This window comes from Aplysia californica, unplaced genomic scaffold (assembly GCF_000002075.1).
Source record: "Aplysia californica isolate F4 #8 unplaced genomic scaffold, AplCal3.0 scaffold00254, whole genome shotgun sequence".
Classification (NCBI taxonomy): Eukaryota; Metazoa; Mollusca; class Gastropoda; order Aplysiida; family Aplysiidae; genus Aplysia; species Aplysia californica.
In genome coordinates, this window is record NW_004797524.1 from 534,710 (window position 1) to 553,255 (window position 18,546).

Genomic DNA, 18,546 nt, shown 5'->3' on the forward strand with positions numbered 1-18,546 from the left:
CATCGTGTTCTACAAAAATAAACAAACCCAGGAAGACGTGAGAGGAATATAAAAATGATTTTGTTGTCTAATGCTATCGTTAAAATGTGACTATTTTTCCAAGGTTGTGTTTTTTAAAATTTCATATTAAAGTAGCCTATCAGACGGAAGTGTTGTCTTTCTTAGTTCCACTGGTATTATTTTGCCAAGTTTATTTACGGGTCTTCAAACTGACTTGATGAAGTGTTTTGTGAAGTGAAGTCTGCTACTTTAAGGCTAAGTGTAGTTGTTTACATTTAAAGAAAGAATAAGGACTAACTCCGGAAGCCCAACTGGGCCTGCTTGCCGGGTCTGGTAGTAGTGGTAGCCTGTTTCACCTAAATAAAGAGTGAAGAGAACAATTTAATCGAGCTTCAAATCATGGGGAAGGAGAATTAATCTGGATTCTAGATCTAGATATAGATATAGATCTAGATTCTAGATCTAGAGAATAATATTCTGAATATATATTCTTAATTTCCACTCATCACTTATAAACTTATTATGGATTAGCCCTGTCCAATAACTTTCAAATGAAACTCGGTAGGTAAACTTTACATAATCTAGATCTAGATTATATAGATCTAGAAACTAAATCTAGATTTCTAAGTATTTAATTGCCATTATAAGATCATTAGAATGAAATAGGGCCTAGATCTACAAGACTACAGTACAGCAAGTAGCCATTTATATTATTATTTATATCTAGATCTAGATCTAGATCTATACAACATTAGTTTTTAGTAGTATTTTAAAAGTTTTTTTTAGTAAGTTGTAAGATCTGAGCTGCTATGTTCAACAGTTGTCTTCACCTATTGAATAAAGGCCGGCTCTATTTCTCGGAACGCTTGGGAAAACAAACTATTGAAGTATCTGCAGACAACTAGATATTAAAAATTTCTAGATATATCTAAATCTAGATCTAGCTCTAGAAATTGAATTCGAGGCAAAAAAAATACTTCTTCCCAGTCCTCGCTGAATGGCAGATTGAAAGATGTCAAGATAACGCCGAACTCTCGCGAATAACCAACAAAACTCGAGAATGGAAACCGCTCGGAGAAATAGAGTTCAAGTTTATTTTCCTGAGCGTCCGGAGAAATAGTCACTTTGTTTTATTATTAAATACATTTTGTATTCTTGTGCTTACACTTTTATATCTTGGGACTTGGACTTCTGAATTCTGGTACTAGACTAGGCCTATTATTAATTAATATTACTGGGTGCTAGTCCACTAGATGGTCTGTCTACAGTACAGCTATTTTCTGTTCTACTTGACTGTCTACCACCAGATCAGTTTGTCAACTGTTCTGCTTGATGTCATTGTTTTCTGCAGAGTTTCACATCTTCTTATTTTCGCAGTGGCTACGTTCATGGCGCCCTGAACATAGTTGGCATGCTACATTCACATCACCCTGAATACAGTTTGCAGGCGCTGTTGAGGCTATGTTCACAGCACTAAAGCTTCATTTAGGGGAAGCGTTCACTGCCGGTTTAAGTCCGCCGGTTTTAGTCTGTGAGGACAGTGACATGTGTCATATTTTGGCCTGCTTCAAGCGTTCCATCCTATGAGATGAAGGAAAACGAAGCAGTGATCCTTGACCGATAGACCATTCGTCGTTTTCCCTTACACTGAGCTCTGGCTTAGAGCTCACCAGTGTAAGGAAAAACGACAAACTCTCAATTACGCAACAACTCCTTAGGATATATAATGACAAAAATGTATACGCCTACCAAGATGTTTCAATTGCCCGTTCTCACGTCCGAGCGAGATTTGGGTGCGACCTTAGCGCGTAATGGCCCGTGATAATAATATATGAGTGTAAACAAACATTCCAGCGCACTCAAGTTGAAATCGTGCAATTTTGTTTGCGGGCAGTGTTTGTGTGTGTGTGTGTGTGTGAGAGAGAGAGAGAGAGAGAGAGAGAAAAGGTGGGGGGGGGGAGAGAAAGAGAGAGAGGGGGGGGGAGAGAAAGAAGGAGGGAGAGACAGACAGACAGAGACAGAATAATAGAGAAGGTGGGGGGGAGAAAGAGAGAAGGAAAGAGAAAGGGGAGAAAGAGAGACAGATAGTTCTAGAAAGAGAGAGAGAAGGTGTTTGTTATGATATAATAAGAATTGATTCCCGTTATTTTCTCTCTGCGTCGGTTCCCAGGCTGACCCGGTGCAATACAGTCATTATTGTATACATTTTATGACCAGTCCCATCTTCTGAATCCCACCTTCTGTTTCCCATCTCTCGCCTCTTGTTTCCCATCATGTACCGTATCCGATTTTTCATATCCCATACCCCGACTTTAATTCTGTAGGGGCGCTTCGTTTCCCTTCATCTCATGGGATCGAACATTTGAAGCAGGCCAAAATATTAAATGTACGTCACTGACTAAAACCAGCTGACTTAAACCGGCAGTGGACGCTCCCCCTAAACGAAGCTTTAGTGCCGTTAACGTAGCCACAACAGCGCCTGTAAACTGCATTCAGAGCACAGTGTCCTTCTGCATTTTTACAGGCTCTGGCTGTCATTAGCCGCATTAGAAATTTTAGTCCTACAGAAAAGCACTGGCTGTTGACATTCCCGTTTGGTCACTTGCTTTTACGCGGCTTACTTCTCAACAATCAGCTTTAAAGGGGCAGGCAGCTGAAATTTGAGCCGATTTTTATCAATCATCAAAGGGAAAAATGTTGGGGTTTAAAAAAAATTTGATTTCTCTTTTATTTCTTGCCTCTGGAATCAACCCCAACAGCTCCAAATGATGGTAGTACACTATAAAATATTTTGAAGTGTTTTTTCTTTGTTACAGTTCCTTTTTGTGTTGCTAGTTTTCATGCTAAAACTTAACTGCTGATTTTCAAAGGGGATGGTGTCATAGAGTCAGTTCAGCTAAAAAAAACTATCATGTTTACAATAGCCTTTAAACTTTGCACATATCATGATAAGATGTAAATCTGGGTAACAGACTGTTTTTTTTCCCGTGATGACTTATCGAAAAAAATGAATTCAGGCCTCTCCGTTAAAAGAAATTGGTTAAAATTTAACCACCTTGATCTGAAATGCAGAAATTTCAAAATTCCATTAAAAATATAATAGATTATTTATTTTTTTTTAAAATAAAGCTGTCCGTTACCCAGATTTACACTAAAATGAATGTTCTACTGTCGCATTTATATCTTCCTAAGTGGTGAATAGTTTTTCAGCTGAACTTTTTCTACGTTTTGTGTTTATTTTCAAGATGGCCGCCATTACCATAGCAATGCAGACATTTAAACAATATTTTAAAATAGATTTTTCTTGTCCTTGCTATAATGAGTAATATAGAAAGTTTGTATTTATAAGTCGTAATAATAACAAAGTTATATATTTCACCCACCTTTTCCCTTAAGTTACCATGGCAAAATGATGTTCCACTCACCCACACATGCCAATGTAATCGCCACCGACTTTGATTTTATTGCATCCAGTGACTGTACCTACAGCAGACTATAGTCAATCCGACGGAACTTATAGTTAAATGCGGTAGACTGTGGTTAATCTGGTGGGACTTACAGTAGAATACAGTAGATCATGGTCAATCTAGCTGGACTTACATCGTACACAATTGACCTCCCTATCGCAATAGACTGTCTAGTAAACTGGCACCTACTACTGTTACTGTTGTAAAGTTGTGTTGGTGTTTTGGTTGTAATGGCTTTGAATTTCACCTTTTATTTTTATGAGAATCTTTGAACAAAGTACTTATGGAGTTGAGGGTAAATGTGAAGGGCATTAATAAGTTGAATGGTCATTTCAAATAATGTATGGTGGGGGAAGGATTTGATTTTTCTTTTTTGCTTTTCCATTTGTATTGATTGTTTTTGTTTTTTAAATGTTTTTGTGTTATATTAGAGTAAATCAATTGTGAGGAGAGTTTAACCTGTAACTATAAATGTATCTGTAGTAACCCTCTATTCTTTTAATACTTAATCTTACAGGTTACAAAGCTGAAAGTGCATTGGAATGCTGAGATTCAGTTACTTTGCAGCACTGGTGGTCGTCACCAGTGTCGCCCTCTCTTCTGATGCTCCTGAACTGTCATCACCATTGCCATCTGCGGGTTCGTCGACATCGACGACCCCAACAACAACATTATCGACAACAGTGTCCAGCATGACTACAAATGTGTCAGCGCCGACACCTGTCACTTTGGATCCTGGGCATAAAGGTATTATAATATATTACATATGAATAAAGTTGGGAAATGTGCATGCATGGTAGGTGTAAACTGTGAGACAAATCTTGCTGTCTCTTTGTTTCATTACATTTTTCCTGCTGTTATAATATCAGGTCTCGAAACTTTGTCTTCTTCCCTTGTGCCTTGAAATCTAATGATATTAGCAGGTTTGCTACCAAATTGTCTAAGTAGTTAAAAAAAATATTTGATCTTTGTCTTGCCATTTAGGAAGAAGATGACTTGTTTCTTCTTATTGTGATGTAAAGTAAGTTTTGTTTATATCTCTCTTTTATCCACAGTTTTCTCCGTTTGGCCATCTGCTCTTTTCTTTATTGTTTTTTGAATATATATATATTCATATATATATTTCATTTATATCTTTATATGAGAAAGGCTAAGGATGATTTAAGAAAGTATGGAGAGGGTTTGTGGCAGTGGAAACAGCATCATGGATAACAATATGTAAAAGGTTGTGGATTTTTTCAAGGAATCCTGTCTCTGGTTTCAAAAAGTGTCATAATAGTCATATATATCTTTACCATCTCATCAACATAAATGAAATGTTACTGTCGGTTTTGTTTTTCTATTTTCAGTGCAGTACATTATGGAGCTGCATAATTCAGGCCCGGCTGTCCTGGATTCCACCATTCACTTCTACGCAAGACTGTTCCCTATCTCTGTGAAAAAGTTAGATCCATGGCCAGTCAAGTATGTCTGTTTGTAATATGCTCCCTTCTGTAACTAAATGCAGTATAAGGAAATTGTGAAGGATTTGATTTATGTATTTTTTTAAACAGTCAAACTTATTCTAGGAATCACTTGCCTAAAACAGTCACCTGTACAAACCAATCTTCCTCCTTTGCATTTTTTGTCTAAGATAAACATTTTTCTCCTGACAATGGGGTGGTCCTCTTGGACTAGTTTGACTGTATTTATATAAGCATTTGGCTGATGGTGTACCTTAAATCACATGGTTAACTCATAAAAACATCACTACTTGTATGTATATATTTTAGCCTTTGTTTAAGATTAATACTTTTAGTAAAAACTGTCCTCGGCAATTGTAGGTTTGATGCGTTTTGTTTCTCTCTAATTTCTGGTTTGATTCAATAGATGGGTAAGAGTGTGATTGGTTATTCTCTCAACAACTTATACAAGCCTTCATAATATGAATTGTTTGTTTGTTTTATGGGTATATTGCTTTTTCTGTGAACAATGTTTTCAAAATGTAGACTTCTTTTGATTTCTCAAGCTTTTGCAAAATGTTTATCTTTCTATTTATTTTTCAGGTTTATATATCAGTGGATGAATATGGCTGACATGAGTGTTCACAAAACCCAGGGTCGTTTGGCCTCTGAGCTGTCCATGACATTCTCAAGCTCGGATCCCAGTATCAAATCAGGAGAGTTCCTTATTACCGTCGCTGCTTTTTTTAAGGATAACCCAACAAAGATGGCAGCTTTCCAGACAATGAAATTTGTGCTCACAGGTAAAAAGTGAAAAAAGTTGTCTTTGTTTTTCACAGAAAAGAAAGTCTGTAGACTGGAGAGCTGAAGTATCATCAGTAATGTGATTTGGCTTTTGGAATAGGTGAAAGATATTAACTTGCCATATCATCAATTCATATTTTATTGGTGCAGGTATTATATTTAGCTGAAAATACCTGAATGTAATGTGTTACATGCCCACTTTTTAGGCAATCATCAAGCTCAGGGGAATAAATCCACTGTATAAAACAAAAATCTTCTAAACCATGACTTCTGTGTGACTGCAAATGAAGGTGGAGTCTGCTAAAACAGAAAATGGTTAATCTGAAAGTAGTATTAAACTGAAAGAAAATATTTGTGATTGTTTTGTTTTTCTTCTATTTGAGCAAGCTCTCTAAACCCAAAATCCAGCTGAACCGAAGAAAATTCAGGGGTCTTATGGATTTCAGTTAAAGCAGGCTTCACTGTATAATGGATTGTAAAAAATCAAGTAGTTTTATTGTCACTGTTGTGGAACTCGCTTTACTTGCATATATATATATTAAAGCTCAGATCACGGCACACCGGCGGTGGAATTTTTGTTGCCGCGGGGGGTTCCCCGCCGCGCGCCTTATCATGTCGCGGTCACGGGGGTCAGCTCCCAGTCGCCGCTTTGTCTGGGCCGACTTGATTCTTGGTACTTTTCAATGTATAATTTTAGGTGTATCCTTGTATTTATGGTAATTCTCTTTTAGTGCACCCTAAGCATGCGTTTCTGCTCTTGAGACTCAAAAAAGAACAGACGTTGTAACTTGTCTGGTTATTTCGTTAGACGCCTTGAAGTCGGCAATGCTAAATATTGTAATTTTTTTTGGACTAGCATGAATGAAAAAAAATCAATATAAAAGACAAAATCTGTCGAACTTTTGGAACATGAACGACATAGCATTGGTGCAGATACTCTGAAAAGATGGTATCTGCGCATATAATAGAAAGCTGTAATTTTGCAACTTTATTCATCGGGCACACAATTCGCTATGAAGAGTAATTCCTCCAAATACAACTTTATGTGTCTTATATAGTCGTGAATATTCGCATATTTTCTCAAAGTTTATAAAAGTTACTGTGAAGTTTCTCTATGAAAAGTACAAATCGATTTTAGTGCCAGAATACATCTTCAGTGTAATACACCAACAGTATTTGTTACACTCCAGAAATTCCTTACTTTTCTTAAAACGCTAAGTCTAGGTTTTGTAAGTTGACTGAATAATAGGGATCATCATCACCATCATCATTGCCTTTCTCCCCCTGCATCAGGGTATAGGCCACGGACAAACACCCCCCACTTTTCTCTATCCTGGGCTAGCCTCTTGATGTTATTCCATGTCTTCCCACTTTTCTGTACATCGCTTTCTGTGATTCTTCTCCAAGTTCCACGAGGTCTTCCCCTTGATCTCTTGCCCTGTGGGTTCCAATCCAAAACTTTCTTTGTTATGCAGCTGCCTGACTTCCAGAGAGTGTGTCCAATCCATCGCCACCGCCTTCTTCCTACCTCATCTCTGACTGGGATCTGTCTTGTTTTCCTTAACACTTGAATAATAGGGATGACATCTCGTAATTGGGTTATAAGAATAATTTCTAGCTTTCCAGGGACACTGAATCAGCACCAGACTTTTCCAGCTTTATTTTTCGTTTCTATAATGACCATTTGCAATAACTGACAATGTGACCGATTTCTTTACATTCATAATTGTGTCCGCGCATATTTCCGACACAAAAACTAAGAATGAATGTGTTAGCTGTCAATATATTTTTTATTCCATACAAGAAGTTTATCTGTACCCTTGTATTTACACGGTTTGTGGGGGTTTTTAATCGCTTATATTATATCTTTTTAATTGTATACAGGCTGGCACAGACACAGCATGATTCATGAACAAATGCAGAGTAATTTTCTCTTGTTTAATAGTAAAATAAGAGCTAACGCTGATCGTCTTTAGTTAAAAAATGCAGATGTGCATTTTTCTTCTCTTATAACTTGACTATTACTACTCGCGCAGATTTCAGATTTCTCAAGGTAAAAGACATGATATTCGTAATCAGTTTAACATAGATTTTGGAGAGATCTGTCGTGCCTTTTTTAAATTAACAATCATTTATTCATAAGTTTGTAACTGAAGTAGGACAAATTGAGAGCTTTCAGTACATCCGCGTAATGGTTTTCTGTGTGGGATGGGGAAGAAGTGATATCGTTTTGAACATAGTAAAAAATGTGAACTTCCTAACCGACACCGGCAAAGTCGCTTCAGGGCTCATTAACCCCTTGACCCCGAGCCGGGGAGTTCCGGCAGGCTGCTGAGTCACGCTAACTAAAAGTAAAAGAATCGGGCAAAAAGTGACGCCGTGTGATAGGTTCTTCTGACACCTGGAAGAATTCTGTGGGGAAATTGGAAATATAGAAAAATCTGACAGATTGGAGACAAAAAAATGTAGAGGTCAGAAGAAAACCAGGGAGGACCTTTACCCAATATGTAATACCTGACCAAAACTTTCTTGTTCTTCCTCAGAGAGACTGAATGGTGGTTTGTTGCTGGAGCAGTATGTGGATTATCGAAGATTTCCCAATGTGTTCAAAACAGGAGCGCCTGTCACATTGATTGCTGAAGTCCATGATGACTTTACTGTCTCACAACAACCATCGTACCTCTTTTTTTGGTATGAGGGACCTCAGTTTGTAAACTCCTCCAACCTCCCGATCTTTACGACCACCATTGGATTAGCAACTAATTTCACCATGGAAGCTGTGATCCTTGCTACTTTTGACTACACCCCAACAACAAATGAACAGAAAAAGCGGTCAACAAAACCATTGCAAGTCATCACTGAAGGCAAGCTAGATCTTATGAAGCAACCTTATGTTAAAAATGGACACTTCAAAGAAGCAATCTTCTTCAAGGGTGAGTACAGGTTCTTCATTATATGAAAAGAGATTGTTGGCAATGAAAATACTTGTATGCTTTTTATGTTCTGACACAGTCTTAGTTCTTTTTTTTTTCTGCTATTCTTCCCCTCCCTTGGACTCTCACTTTCTTCCATTTTCTCCTGTTCCTTGTCCTGTTAATATGGTCTCCTCTGCTTCACGTTCTTTTTGTTGGTGATCAACAGGTGCTCAGATGTGGTTTGCTCTTTCTTTCCTATCAAAAACCTATCATCCCAATCTCTCCTTTTTTGTGTTTGTTTCTCTTTTGTAATACCTCTAGTCTTCCTCTCTTATATGATGTAATTGTGATGCAAGTGCGGTAAAACTCTTACTTATACAAACATTAAAAATCCTTCATTCTCTCAATGGTAGGTTGGTGAGCACTGTGATGAAGTTTGCTCTTCTACTTCTTTTCAATATTTGTGATGTCATAATCTGATCATGACAAAATATGGCCATTATCTAGCCTGAAATAGCGGTACTTGTTATATATATTTTTTACAGTGCCTCACTTGGTATGGCTTCACATTGCGGAAATATTTTCTTGAACCAAAAAATGTGTGCCATTGATACCATGTGCTTTTGTAAGTGTTTCATAATACGTGTTGCATGTCTGTCCTTTTTTTATCTGTCTGTTTCCCTGATCTGTGTATCTTTGTTGTCGGAAGGATGTGTCCATCTGTATTTTGCGAGTATGTCTGTGTATGTGTGTTTTTGTGTGTTGTGTGTGTCAGTCATTGAGGTATTGAAACTTTGTGGGGGGGTTTTTGTGTGGGTGAATATATTGTGTGTGTGAGTGTGTGTATGTGTGCGTGTGTGTGTGTGTGTGTGTGTGCGTGTGTGTGTGTGTGTGTGTGTGTGTGTGTGAATGAGCCCACATAAGCAAGTGTGCCTGTGTTATGTGTTGTGTTTGTGTGTTTGCGTATGAGAGTGAGGGAAAGAGGGGGAGAAAATGTTCACTTACTAAAAAGCTAAAGAACCAGAAGTTGAGGAAGGAAACAAATGCAATTTAAGTACAATGTAGTTACATAGTAAGGAGAAAGAAGTATATGTGCTCTTTGATGAGCAGGAAACAGGTGCTGGAGAGACCTGTAAATATGGGAGTTTATTAAGAGTCAAGTTACAAGACTTGAAGCCAAGGACTGTGGGTGGTTGACGGGTGCTCTTTTGTGGTTTGCTTCTTCTTTCCTATCATAAATCTATCACCTTTATGTCTCTTCCTCTTTTTTTTGTTTGTTGCTCTCTAGTAAAACCTCTAATCTTGGGCACTTATATGACCTAAATGTGTGTTGCAAGTGCCGTAAAACGCTTACTAAAACAAGAAACCAGGGACCAAACCCTCCTTTGCTAAAAGAATGTACTAATAGGGGCTTGTTCCTCACGCCAAAGAGCTTGGTGCACTAGCTGGTTTCTCCTCGCTTGCTTGTGAATAATTTAAATAACTTTTTTTTCACACTTCTGATCCTGGAACTGGTGAGATGGAGCATTTATTCATCTCGGATTTGGACTTTTTTTTTAATGAAAAAAGACCCAACAAAGTTGAAAGTCATGGGTGGTTGATGGGTGCACTGGTGTGTTTTTCTCCTTCTAATTTTTCCTATCAGACATCTGTCGTCCTTATCTCTCCCCCTTTTTTGTGTGTTTGTTACTCCATTGTAACACCTCTTATCTACAGCTTTTTATGTGACCTGATTGTGTTGCAAGTGCCGTAAAATTTTGACTAAAACATAAAATAACAATACTTGGAAGTCCAACACTGTGCAAGTTTAAGACACCTTGAAAGTTGGGATTGAAAGAAAAGGGAGATCAATGTTTGTTGTGCAACTGTTTGTCTCTTCTGACGAAAATGTTTTCATTCCGAATTCCCATTTGAAAGTTGTGGTTGCTATTTTGAAAAAAATATGTAATCTGTCTCTGTCTACAAGCGGGTGTTTGAGGGGTACCACTGGTAGATCCTACTTCTGTACTTTCCCTCTGTTGTTTCTGTCTGTCTGTCTTACTTCTTCCTGTCTGACTTTTTCCCTGCGCTAAATGATCATCAACGTTTTGATGTGCTTCCCTTTACTGTGGGTGGTTGGCGGGTGCTCTGGTGTAGTTTGCTTCTACTTCTTTCCTATCAAACATCTATCGTCCTTATGTCCCCTTCTTCTTTTATGTTTGTTACTCAAACAATCTGTCTACGAGGACTTTGTATCCCTGTCAGCTAGAGTTGACGTGACAGCCATTTAGAATCATCATTATAAATAATATTCTCCTTTCTCTCTGTGGAAGAAGAAAGAAAAAAAGAGAGGAAACAATAGAAAGAATTCAAAGAAGAAGAAACAAAAGAAAGAAGAAGACGAAGAAGGAAACCAATAAAGGTTAAGAAGAAAGAAAAAAGAAAGAAGAGGATGTGGGTGGTTGGCGGGTGCTCTGGTGTGGTTTGCTTCTTCTTTCCTTTGAAACATCTATCATCCTTATCTCCCCTTCTTCTTTTTTATGTTACTTTCTTGTAACACCTCTAATCTTCTGGCGCTCATATGACCTTATATTTATGCAGTTGCGAGCGCCGTAAAACCTCTACTAAAACTAAAAACTAAAAGAAGAGGATGGAGACGAAAACAGAAGGATAAGAAGAAGAAAAAAGATGGAAAAAAAAGATAAAAAGATAGAAACAAAAAGATAAAGAAGAAAACAGAAGAATGACATGAAGAGAAAAAAAAGTAGATGGTGAAGGAAGAAAACGGCCTTGAACATTTTAATGTACATGTATGTGTGTGTGTGGGAGGGGGGGAGGTGATGCTAATCATCAGGAATATTTTTTTGTGACTTTTGATCATGTACTAACTCGTGACGTTTCTTATCTCCCATCTGTTGTTGTGGTCTGTTGTTTGGATTTTCACATCGGGCGGACGCTGGGAATACTCGCCTCCATTGGCTTTTGTTTTGTTTGTCTCCAAACCAGACGTCAAACACTTTTTTCTTACTCTTTGTTTGTTTGTTTGTTTTGTTTTGATACATGTTTTACGGCGCTCGCAGCTGTGTGAGGTCACATGAGCGTGCGGGACACATTAAACATTTTTAGTTTGGTTGGATTTTTTGTTTTTAAATTTTGCCTGGGTGACGGGCGAAGTCTACTGTCATTGATTTTGAACCACCATGGGATCTTTAACGTGCGCAACATTCACACGGGACCTCCGAGATTTTTCGCCCTTGTGTTAGATCTTACCTGTTCTAAGATTAGGGGTGTGGTTGAAAGACAGCAGTACGGTTAGAAGGAGCCAAGAAGTTGCAGTAGAAAGACTGCAGAAAGAGTCTGGGGCCCAGAGGAGGGGACAAAGGGGGATGGTGGTATGGGGGCATAAAGTGGAGACAAGAGTAGATGACAGAACATGGTTAGAAGGCAGGAAAGTAGGTGAAAGGAGAACATTTTAAAGAAGAAACGTTTCTGTTGTTGTCAGGCTTCGAACTTGGCACCAATTGATTGAGAGGCGAACACCGTACCATCTAGACCACGGGAGCCCCTTTCTTCTCGCTATATCTTGTTTTTTTATTTGTCTCAGTCTGGTTTTTAACGAATAAATAAATAAATAAAATGAGGGTCCAAAATTGTCCTTAAGCATTATGCTCGAATTGAAATGATAATGGTGTTATTAACATTGCAATTAGAACGCGATTAATGATGTTACAGAGGTATATGATATAATGTCACGTTCGTATGTTATAGCGAGTGCGGCTGTTTGGAGGGCCTGAGAGGGGAGGGCGCAACTAGTAGGATATATTCTTTATTTTCCTTCTTCTTTTTTCCTATCAAACATCTATCGTCATTATCTGCCATTTTTCTTGTTTATGTTTGTTACTCTCTTGTAACACCTCTAATCTTTTGGCACTCATATCACCTTCTTCTGTTGCCAGCGCGCGTAAAACCTCTACTAAAACTACTAAACTTTCCCTCTGTTGTTTGTCTTACTTTTCCCCCAGCACTGGGTGACCATTATTGCGTCGATGTGCTTCTCAGAATCTCTTTAGGCTCAACTGCTTGGTCCTACTTTTTTACACTTCCTCCCCCCCCCCCCTTGTTGTTACTGTCCACCTGTCTTACTTTCTCCCTGCACCAAATGACCTTTATTGTGTCGGTGTGCTTCTCTTTACCCAGACAAACCTGACTATAGTCCTATTCCATTAAGTAAAGGTAATGATTATAAGTGCATGAATGTATATATATTGTGTTACACCCCCATCGACGGTATGGGCATAAAAGCAGCACTTAAACAAAAAGTGAGGATACCCCCCCCCCCCCAAACCCTCTCCGGGCTTCCCGTTAGCTCAGTTAGTTCATGCTAGACTGCGGAGCGGACAACCCTGGTTCGAATCCAAGACTGGGCGTCCTTGAACTTGCGTCGTTTTGTGGAGTTTTCATGGTTGTGGACTCATTTGGCTCAGTCTTATCGGAGACAGACGTTTAAGTCAAAGGTCCCGCCTCTTAAATAACCCAATAAGGTCGGTGGGTCGTTAAACCCGTACACACATATATTTACAAACTATTCCGATGGCGAGTAGTTGGAGGGCGCCACTGGCAGGTCCTACTTCTTTTACCTTCCCTTTGGTGTTTCTGTCTGTCTTACTTTTTCCCAGCACTGAAACGCCATTATTGTATCGATGTGCTTTTTTAATATTCTAATATACATAAATAAACCAACTATTCCGAGGGCCCACCAACAATGCGCCCAGGAACTACAAGTGCCACAACGAACAAGAAGAGTTGTTCAGTCGAGTGGGAGTGTTTTCAAATCTTATCATGATGGAGTTGTACGTGCCGCGACTTCCCACTCATTTAAGTTATGAACACCAATACATTTAATCTTTCACCTTGTACATTGACAGTTTGAGACAGCGGATGGCCAAAGAAGATAGGATATCCTCTGCATCTCACTAGCTGTTACTGTTATCTTTGGCTTGTTTGATTACCTTCGCTAGGCTCGTCAGCGCCATCCTTGATTGTTAGACGGTGCGAATTGATTAAATGGTTTCGACCAGTTTTTATCTACTTGATCTTGACTTGTAGGCGTCTCTTTTTTTTTGGTTTGGCTATCAGGCATTATTAAAACTTGTTTGTTATTACTTCGCTCTTCAAGGGATCTGGCTCATTTGCTCCCAAAAATACCACTCGCTGACTGACCTACTGTTTTTGTTTTGGGGCATTTATTTCATCAGACACAATTAGCTTAGATCATGTACCGTTCTTGTCCCCCGTTCTTTTTGCTGGGCCCAAGTTTGTTTTTTAAAATTTAATCTCCTTCTACAGTCTGACACCTTAATTTTTTTTAAAGACAATGTTTATCTCTTTTTTCCTTTATGGGTGGTTGGCGGGTGCTCTAGTGTGGTTTACTTCTTCTTTCCTATTAAACATCTATCGTAGTGTTTATCTATCCTCCTTCTTTTTCGTGTTTGTTACTCTCTTGTAAAACATCTAATCTTCTGCACTCTTAAGACCTCATTGTGTTGCAAATGCCGTACAACTATTACCAAAACTAAAGCTCCCCCCTCCTTTTTGTGTATACGTTTGTTTTTGTCATTTACTACTGTGTTTGTTGCCATAACTTTCTAAGCCCCCCACCAGGGCAGTGCTACTGACTGAAGTTGTCTTTAGGCCATTTTCAAAGGGGGATATTAACATGTTCTTATGAACAGTAGAAATGGTCGCTTTTAAGCACAAGGGGGATATCCCGAAATAATATGCTGTTTTGAGAAAATCGAAAGTAAAGTTTTAGCCCCTTTTTTCAGTTTCTTTAAAAGACAAGGGGGGTTTTATCTATAACCAAACAAATATACTCACCTGTGAAACCAAACTTCTCCAATAGGTAGGGCAATGCCTATTTTTGGTGTAGGTCAAGATTTCTGGAAAACCCCGAAAGCTGGGTTACCCCGTTTGTCCTTATAAGCGATCAATTGTAAATGGGCTGATTCATCAATGTCATGCTTATACTGTGCCGGAACAACATTGGGGGAACTACTGCCTTTTTCCCCACATTCTTACTATCGTCATTTTCCTCTACTTCTTTTGTATGTTGGTCACTCTCTTGTGAAATGCTATTTCCTGGGTGCCTTGATAGTCGAAGCAGACGTTGTGCTGTAGAGGCTAGAGAGGTGAGCAGAGTAAGCCTGATTCCCTGTAAGGACTTCTCTGTTGACGTCCTCCCCTTGGCGCTCATATGACCTTATACAGTTGCGTCGAGCGCCGTTAAACCTTACTGAAACTGACTCTCTAAAATACTAAAAATGTGAAAAACAACCCCAGCGAAATCATTTTTAAGAGAACAGAAAATGTTGCATAAAGTAGAATGCAACTACAATAGATCCAGTACCTTTATTTAGTGTGAACTAGTTTTGCAAAGGTAACCTTTGATATGATGGGAAGGGACAGGGGTGACAATATTGATTGCTTTCGCCCCTAGAAATGTGGGTGTTGAGTGCATTCATTTTTATTCATTTAATCAAAATCATTTATTTACTTGTTTTTGTGGAAAATTTAACATAATTTACAGAATCTTTGTAATGTTAAGAAATATTCATTTATTTTTCTTCTTTTTTGGATTTAGGGGGGGGGGGGGAGAGAAACGGGTTTTCGATGTGTTGATATTCTCAATACGAAGTCGTTCTTGAGGGCTTGAAATACATTTTTATCAAAGATCGTAACTTCTTATATCAACGAGAGCTGCGTTCATAATATACCTCATTTTGGTGCGAGCGCCGTAATACTTTTACCAAACTACCAAGGAAAGCAAGCATGCGACTTAAATTGAGACTTAAACCCTAAATATAATATTAATCTTGGACATGGAAATGAGGAACAAAATATTTTCAGTTTTCTACACATAACCTAATTCAAATGAGGGAAAGTCCATTGCCAGCTGTCTCAGCTGGAGTCACCCCAAGCGAGGTGGGATGAGATTTTGATACATGTTGAAATTGTCTAAGACGGCCACCCGTTATCGAGGAAGAAATTGGTCGTCATAGAGAGGTGGACGTCTCACACAGTGCAATTATTATAAAGTTTTTTTTATATAAAAAAAGCAAATGGGTGGAAATAGGAAGTGGCTGAGCGTTCAGGTTATGTCTTATACTTCATACAGGTGCCCATTAGAGCAGGTTCGAGTCTGCTGTCCCATCAGTAGGGAACCCAACTCAACCGCTTGCAAAATGGCCTGGACTCGGGGAGAGAAGAAGAAGAAGAAGAAGAAGAGAGAGAGAGAGAGAGAGAGAGAGAGAGAGAGAGAGAGAGAGAGAGAGAGAGAGAGAGAGAGATGGGGAGAGAGAGAGAGAGATGGAGAGAGAGAGAGAGATTCGTTCCCACTTTTCTCTTCCACTGATCACATACGGTGAGGGAGGGGGGGGGTGCCTTCGAAATGGGTCTGATAAGGTGCTTAGCTCGGGGACAGTCATCATTCTCGCCCCCCCCCCCCCCAACCGCTCCCATTCTTAAAAATAAGTTAAAAGCGTCTTTCGGACATGATGTCACGAGGACCCAAAAGTAGCCTCACTGAGGTTGGGTGGTCAGCAAACGTTTATATCGCCCTTATCTCCCCTATTGTTTGTGTTTGTTACTTTATTTTGTAACATCTCTAATCTTCGGCTCTTATATCCTAACTATGTCAGATCTCACCTCTTTCGCCCTAGTCTTCGGCATGGGCCGCCACGGAGAGCTCGTTGGTGGTTGGCGGGTGCTCTGGTGTGGTTTGCTCATTCTTTCCTATCACACCACTGTCGTCTTTATCTCTCCTCCTTTTTTATGCTTGTTGCTCTCTTGTAACACCTCTGATCTTCGGCACTTATATTATGACCTAGTTGTGTTGCAAGTGCCGCAAAACGCTTACTAAAACTTTAAAAAACCCGAAGATCTCTCCACCTGTTTCTGTTCTGGGCGATCTTCTCGAACCTCTAGCCAGCTGTGTCTCATATTCCTGAGATCCGCCGTAATATCTCGCTTCCGGGTAGATCTGGGCCTTCCTCTCCTTTTCTTCCCCTGAGGGTTCCATTTAAGGGTTTGTCTTGTTCATGTTGTGGGCTGGCCTCCTGGGTTTGTGTCCAATCTGTCGCCATCATCTTTTTTTTTTTTAAATCTCTGATTGGTTTGTCTCCATAACACTACATTTACGATGATGTCCTACTAGTGCATTTTCACGACCTACCTCATAAACAATTGATGAAGGACTGTAATTTGTTTATGATCAGCTTTGTTAGTTTTCATGTTTTCGATCTAGATATCTATACAACAATACACTTGTTACATTTGTGTCGAAAATCCTGATCTTCGTACTTGTCTCAAGGCTTCTTGATCTCCAGACAGACAGTTTTGAAGGGAAGGCTTACTTATTTTTCTTACCCCTCAAAATAAGAAAGAGGCAAAATTGCCTGATTTTACACATTGATTAATGCTGCTATGTGTGACCTGGTGGGTTCGCCAGTTATTTGTTTTTTGTAACGTTAAGTGAGTGGGTAGTTGGCGGTGGCTCTGGGTGTGGCTTGTTCTTTCTTTCCCGTCAAACATCTATCGGACTCATTATCTCTCCATCTTTTTTGTAGGCGGTTGGCGGGTACTCTGGTATGGTCTGCTCATTCTTTCCTTACAAACACCTGTCGTGGGTGGTTGGCGGGTGCTCTGGTGTGGTTTGCTTCTTTTTTCCTATGAAACTTCTCTCATCCGTATCACCCCTTCTTCTTTTTTATGTTTGTTACTCTCTTGTAACACCTATAATCTTCTGGCGCTCACATGACCTTGTGCAGTTGCGAACGCCGTAAAACCTCTACTAAAAACAAACACCTGTCGTCCCTATCCCTACTTGTTACCCTCTAACCTTCGGCACTTGAATGACTCAGGCTCAATGATTTTGCAAGTGCCACAGAACGCTAACTAAAAGATAAAAATATAACTTCTTTTTGTGTGTGTTGTTACCGTCTTGCAACGCCGTTAATGTTCGGCACTTGTATGACGTAGTGTTGCAAGTGCCGTAAAACTCTTACTGAAACTAAAATCTTCGGCATTTACATGACGTAATTGTGTTGCAAGGGCCGTCAAATTCTTATTTGATTTCGTTTATTTTCATTTAATTAGGCACTGCACAGAATGGGGGCGTGTCCGTCGATCATCGGTGATGGAAATTCCTTGATTGGAATCTTTGATAGTTAAAGTAAACTGAAACTAAACGTCAAGATAACGTGAGCTGTGCTGATGACCTGGGGCTAGATCTAACGAGACTTCGGTCTATCATAGTTTCAAAATTACACCCTCTTCAGTTACTATGGCTTAAACAATACAGTGTGGTTGGTTGGCGGGTGTTCTGGTGTGGTTTGCTTCTTATTTCCTATCAAACGTCTATCGTCCTTATCTCTCCTTCTTTTTATGTTTGTTACTCTCTTGTGACACCCCTAATCTTCTGGCGCTCATAATAATGACCGTATGCAGTTCCGAGCGCCGTAAAACCTCTCCAAAAAAAAAAAAACAACAACACCAAAAAAACCCCAATACAGTTGTATCAGTTAAACACTTTTTTTCTTTCTAAATATCGAGGTGTGAAGGAGGCGGGGCCTTCAGTTTTGTTTGTTTGTTTGTTTTGGCTTTTGTTTTTTTCCCCAACGCCCTATCGTCATTACAACAGGATCGTGCTAAGTGGTTGACAAGCCACGATAAAATTACATGCTAGTTCAACTTTATCCTCTTTGTATTTACTCACGGAAAAGAAAGTATGCATAAAAATCAAATATTGTGCTTTCAAACATACTTTCGTTAGAGAATCCACCCCTTTTCTAGACGACAAACACATCAAAGAAGTCTTGAAGATAGATAGCTTTCATTGGGTTGTTCATTTTTGCTCAAAAACATCCATCACAAGTTACACCC

At 39.2% G+C, this 18,546-nt stretch overlaps 1 protein-coding gene across 1 annotated transcript in view; it reads left to right on the forward strand.

Annotated features, from left to right (window-relative positions):
* The window catches only part of LOC101858787, a gene marked incomplete in the record, with an annotated part of 72,298 nt that continues 53,752 nt past the window's right edge, over window positions 1-18,546 (forward strand). Inside the window, 5 exon segments of the mRNA XM_035970332.1 lie at window positions 1-103; window positions 3,985-4,214; window positions 4,817-4,931; window positions 5,513-5,712; window positions 8,257-8,646. Of these exon segments, the coding sequence (XP_035826225.1) occupies window positions 4,010-4,214; window positions 4,817-4,931; window positions 5,513-5,712; window positions 8,257-8,646 (910 nt within the window).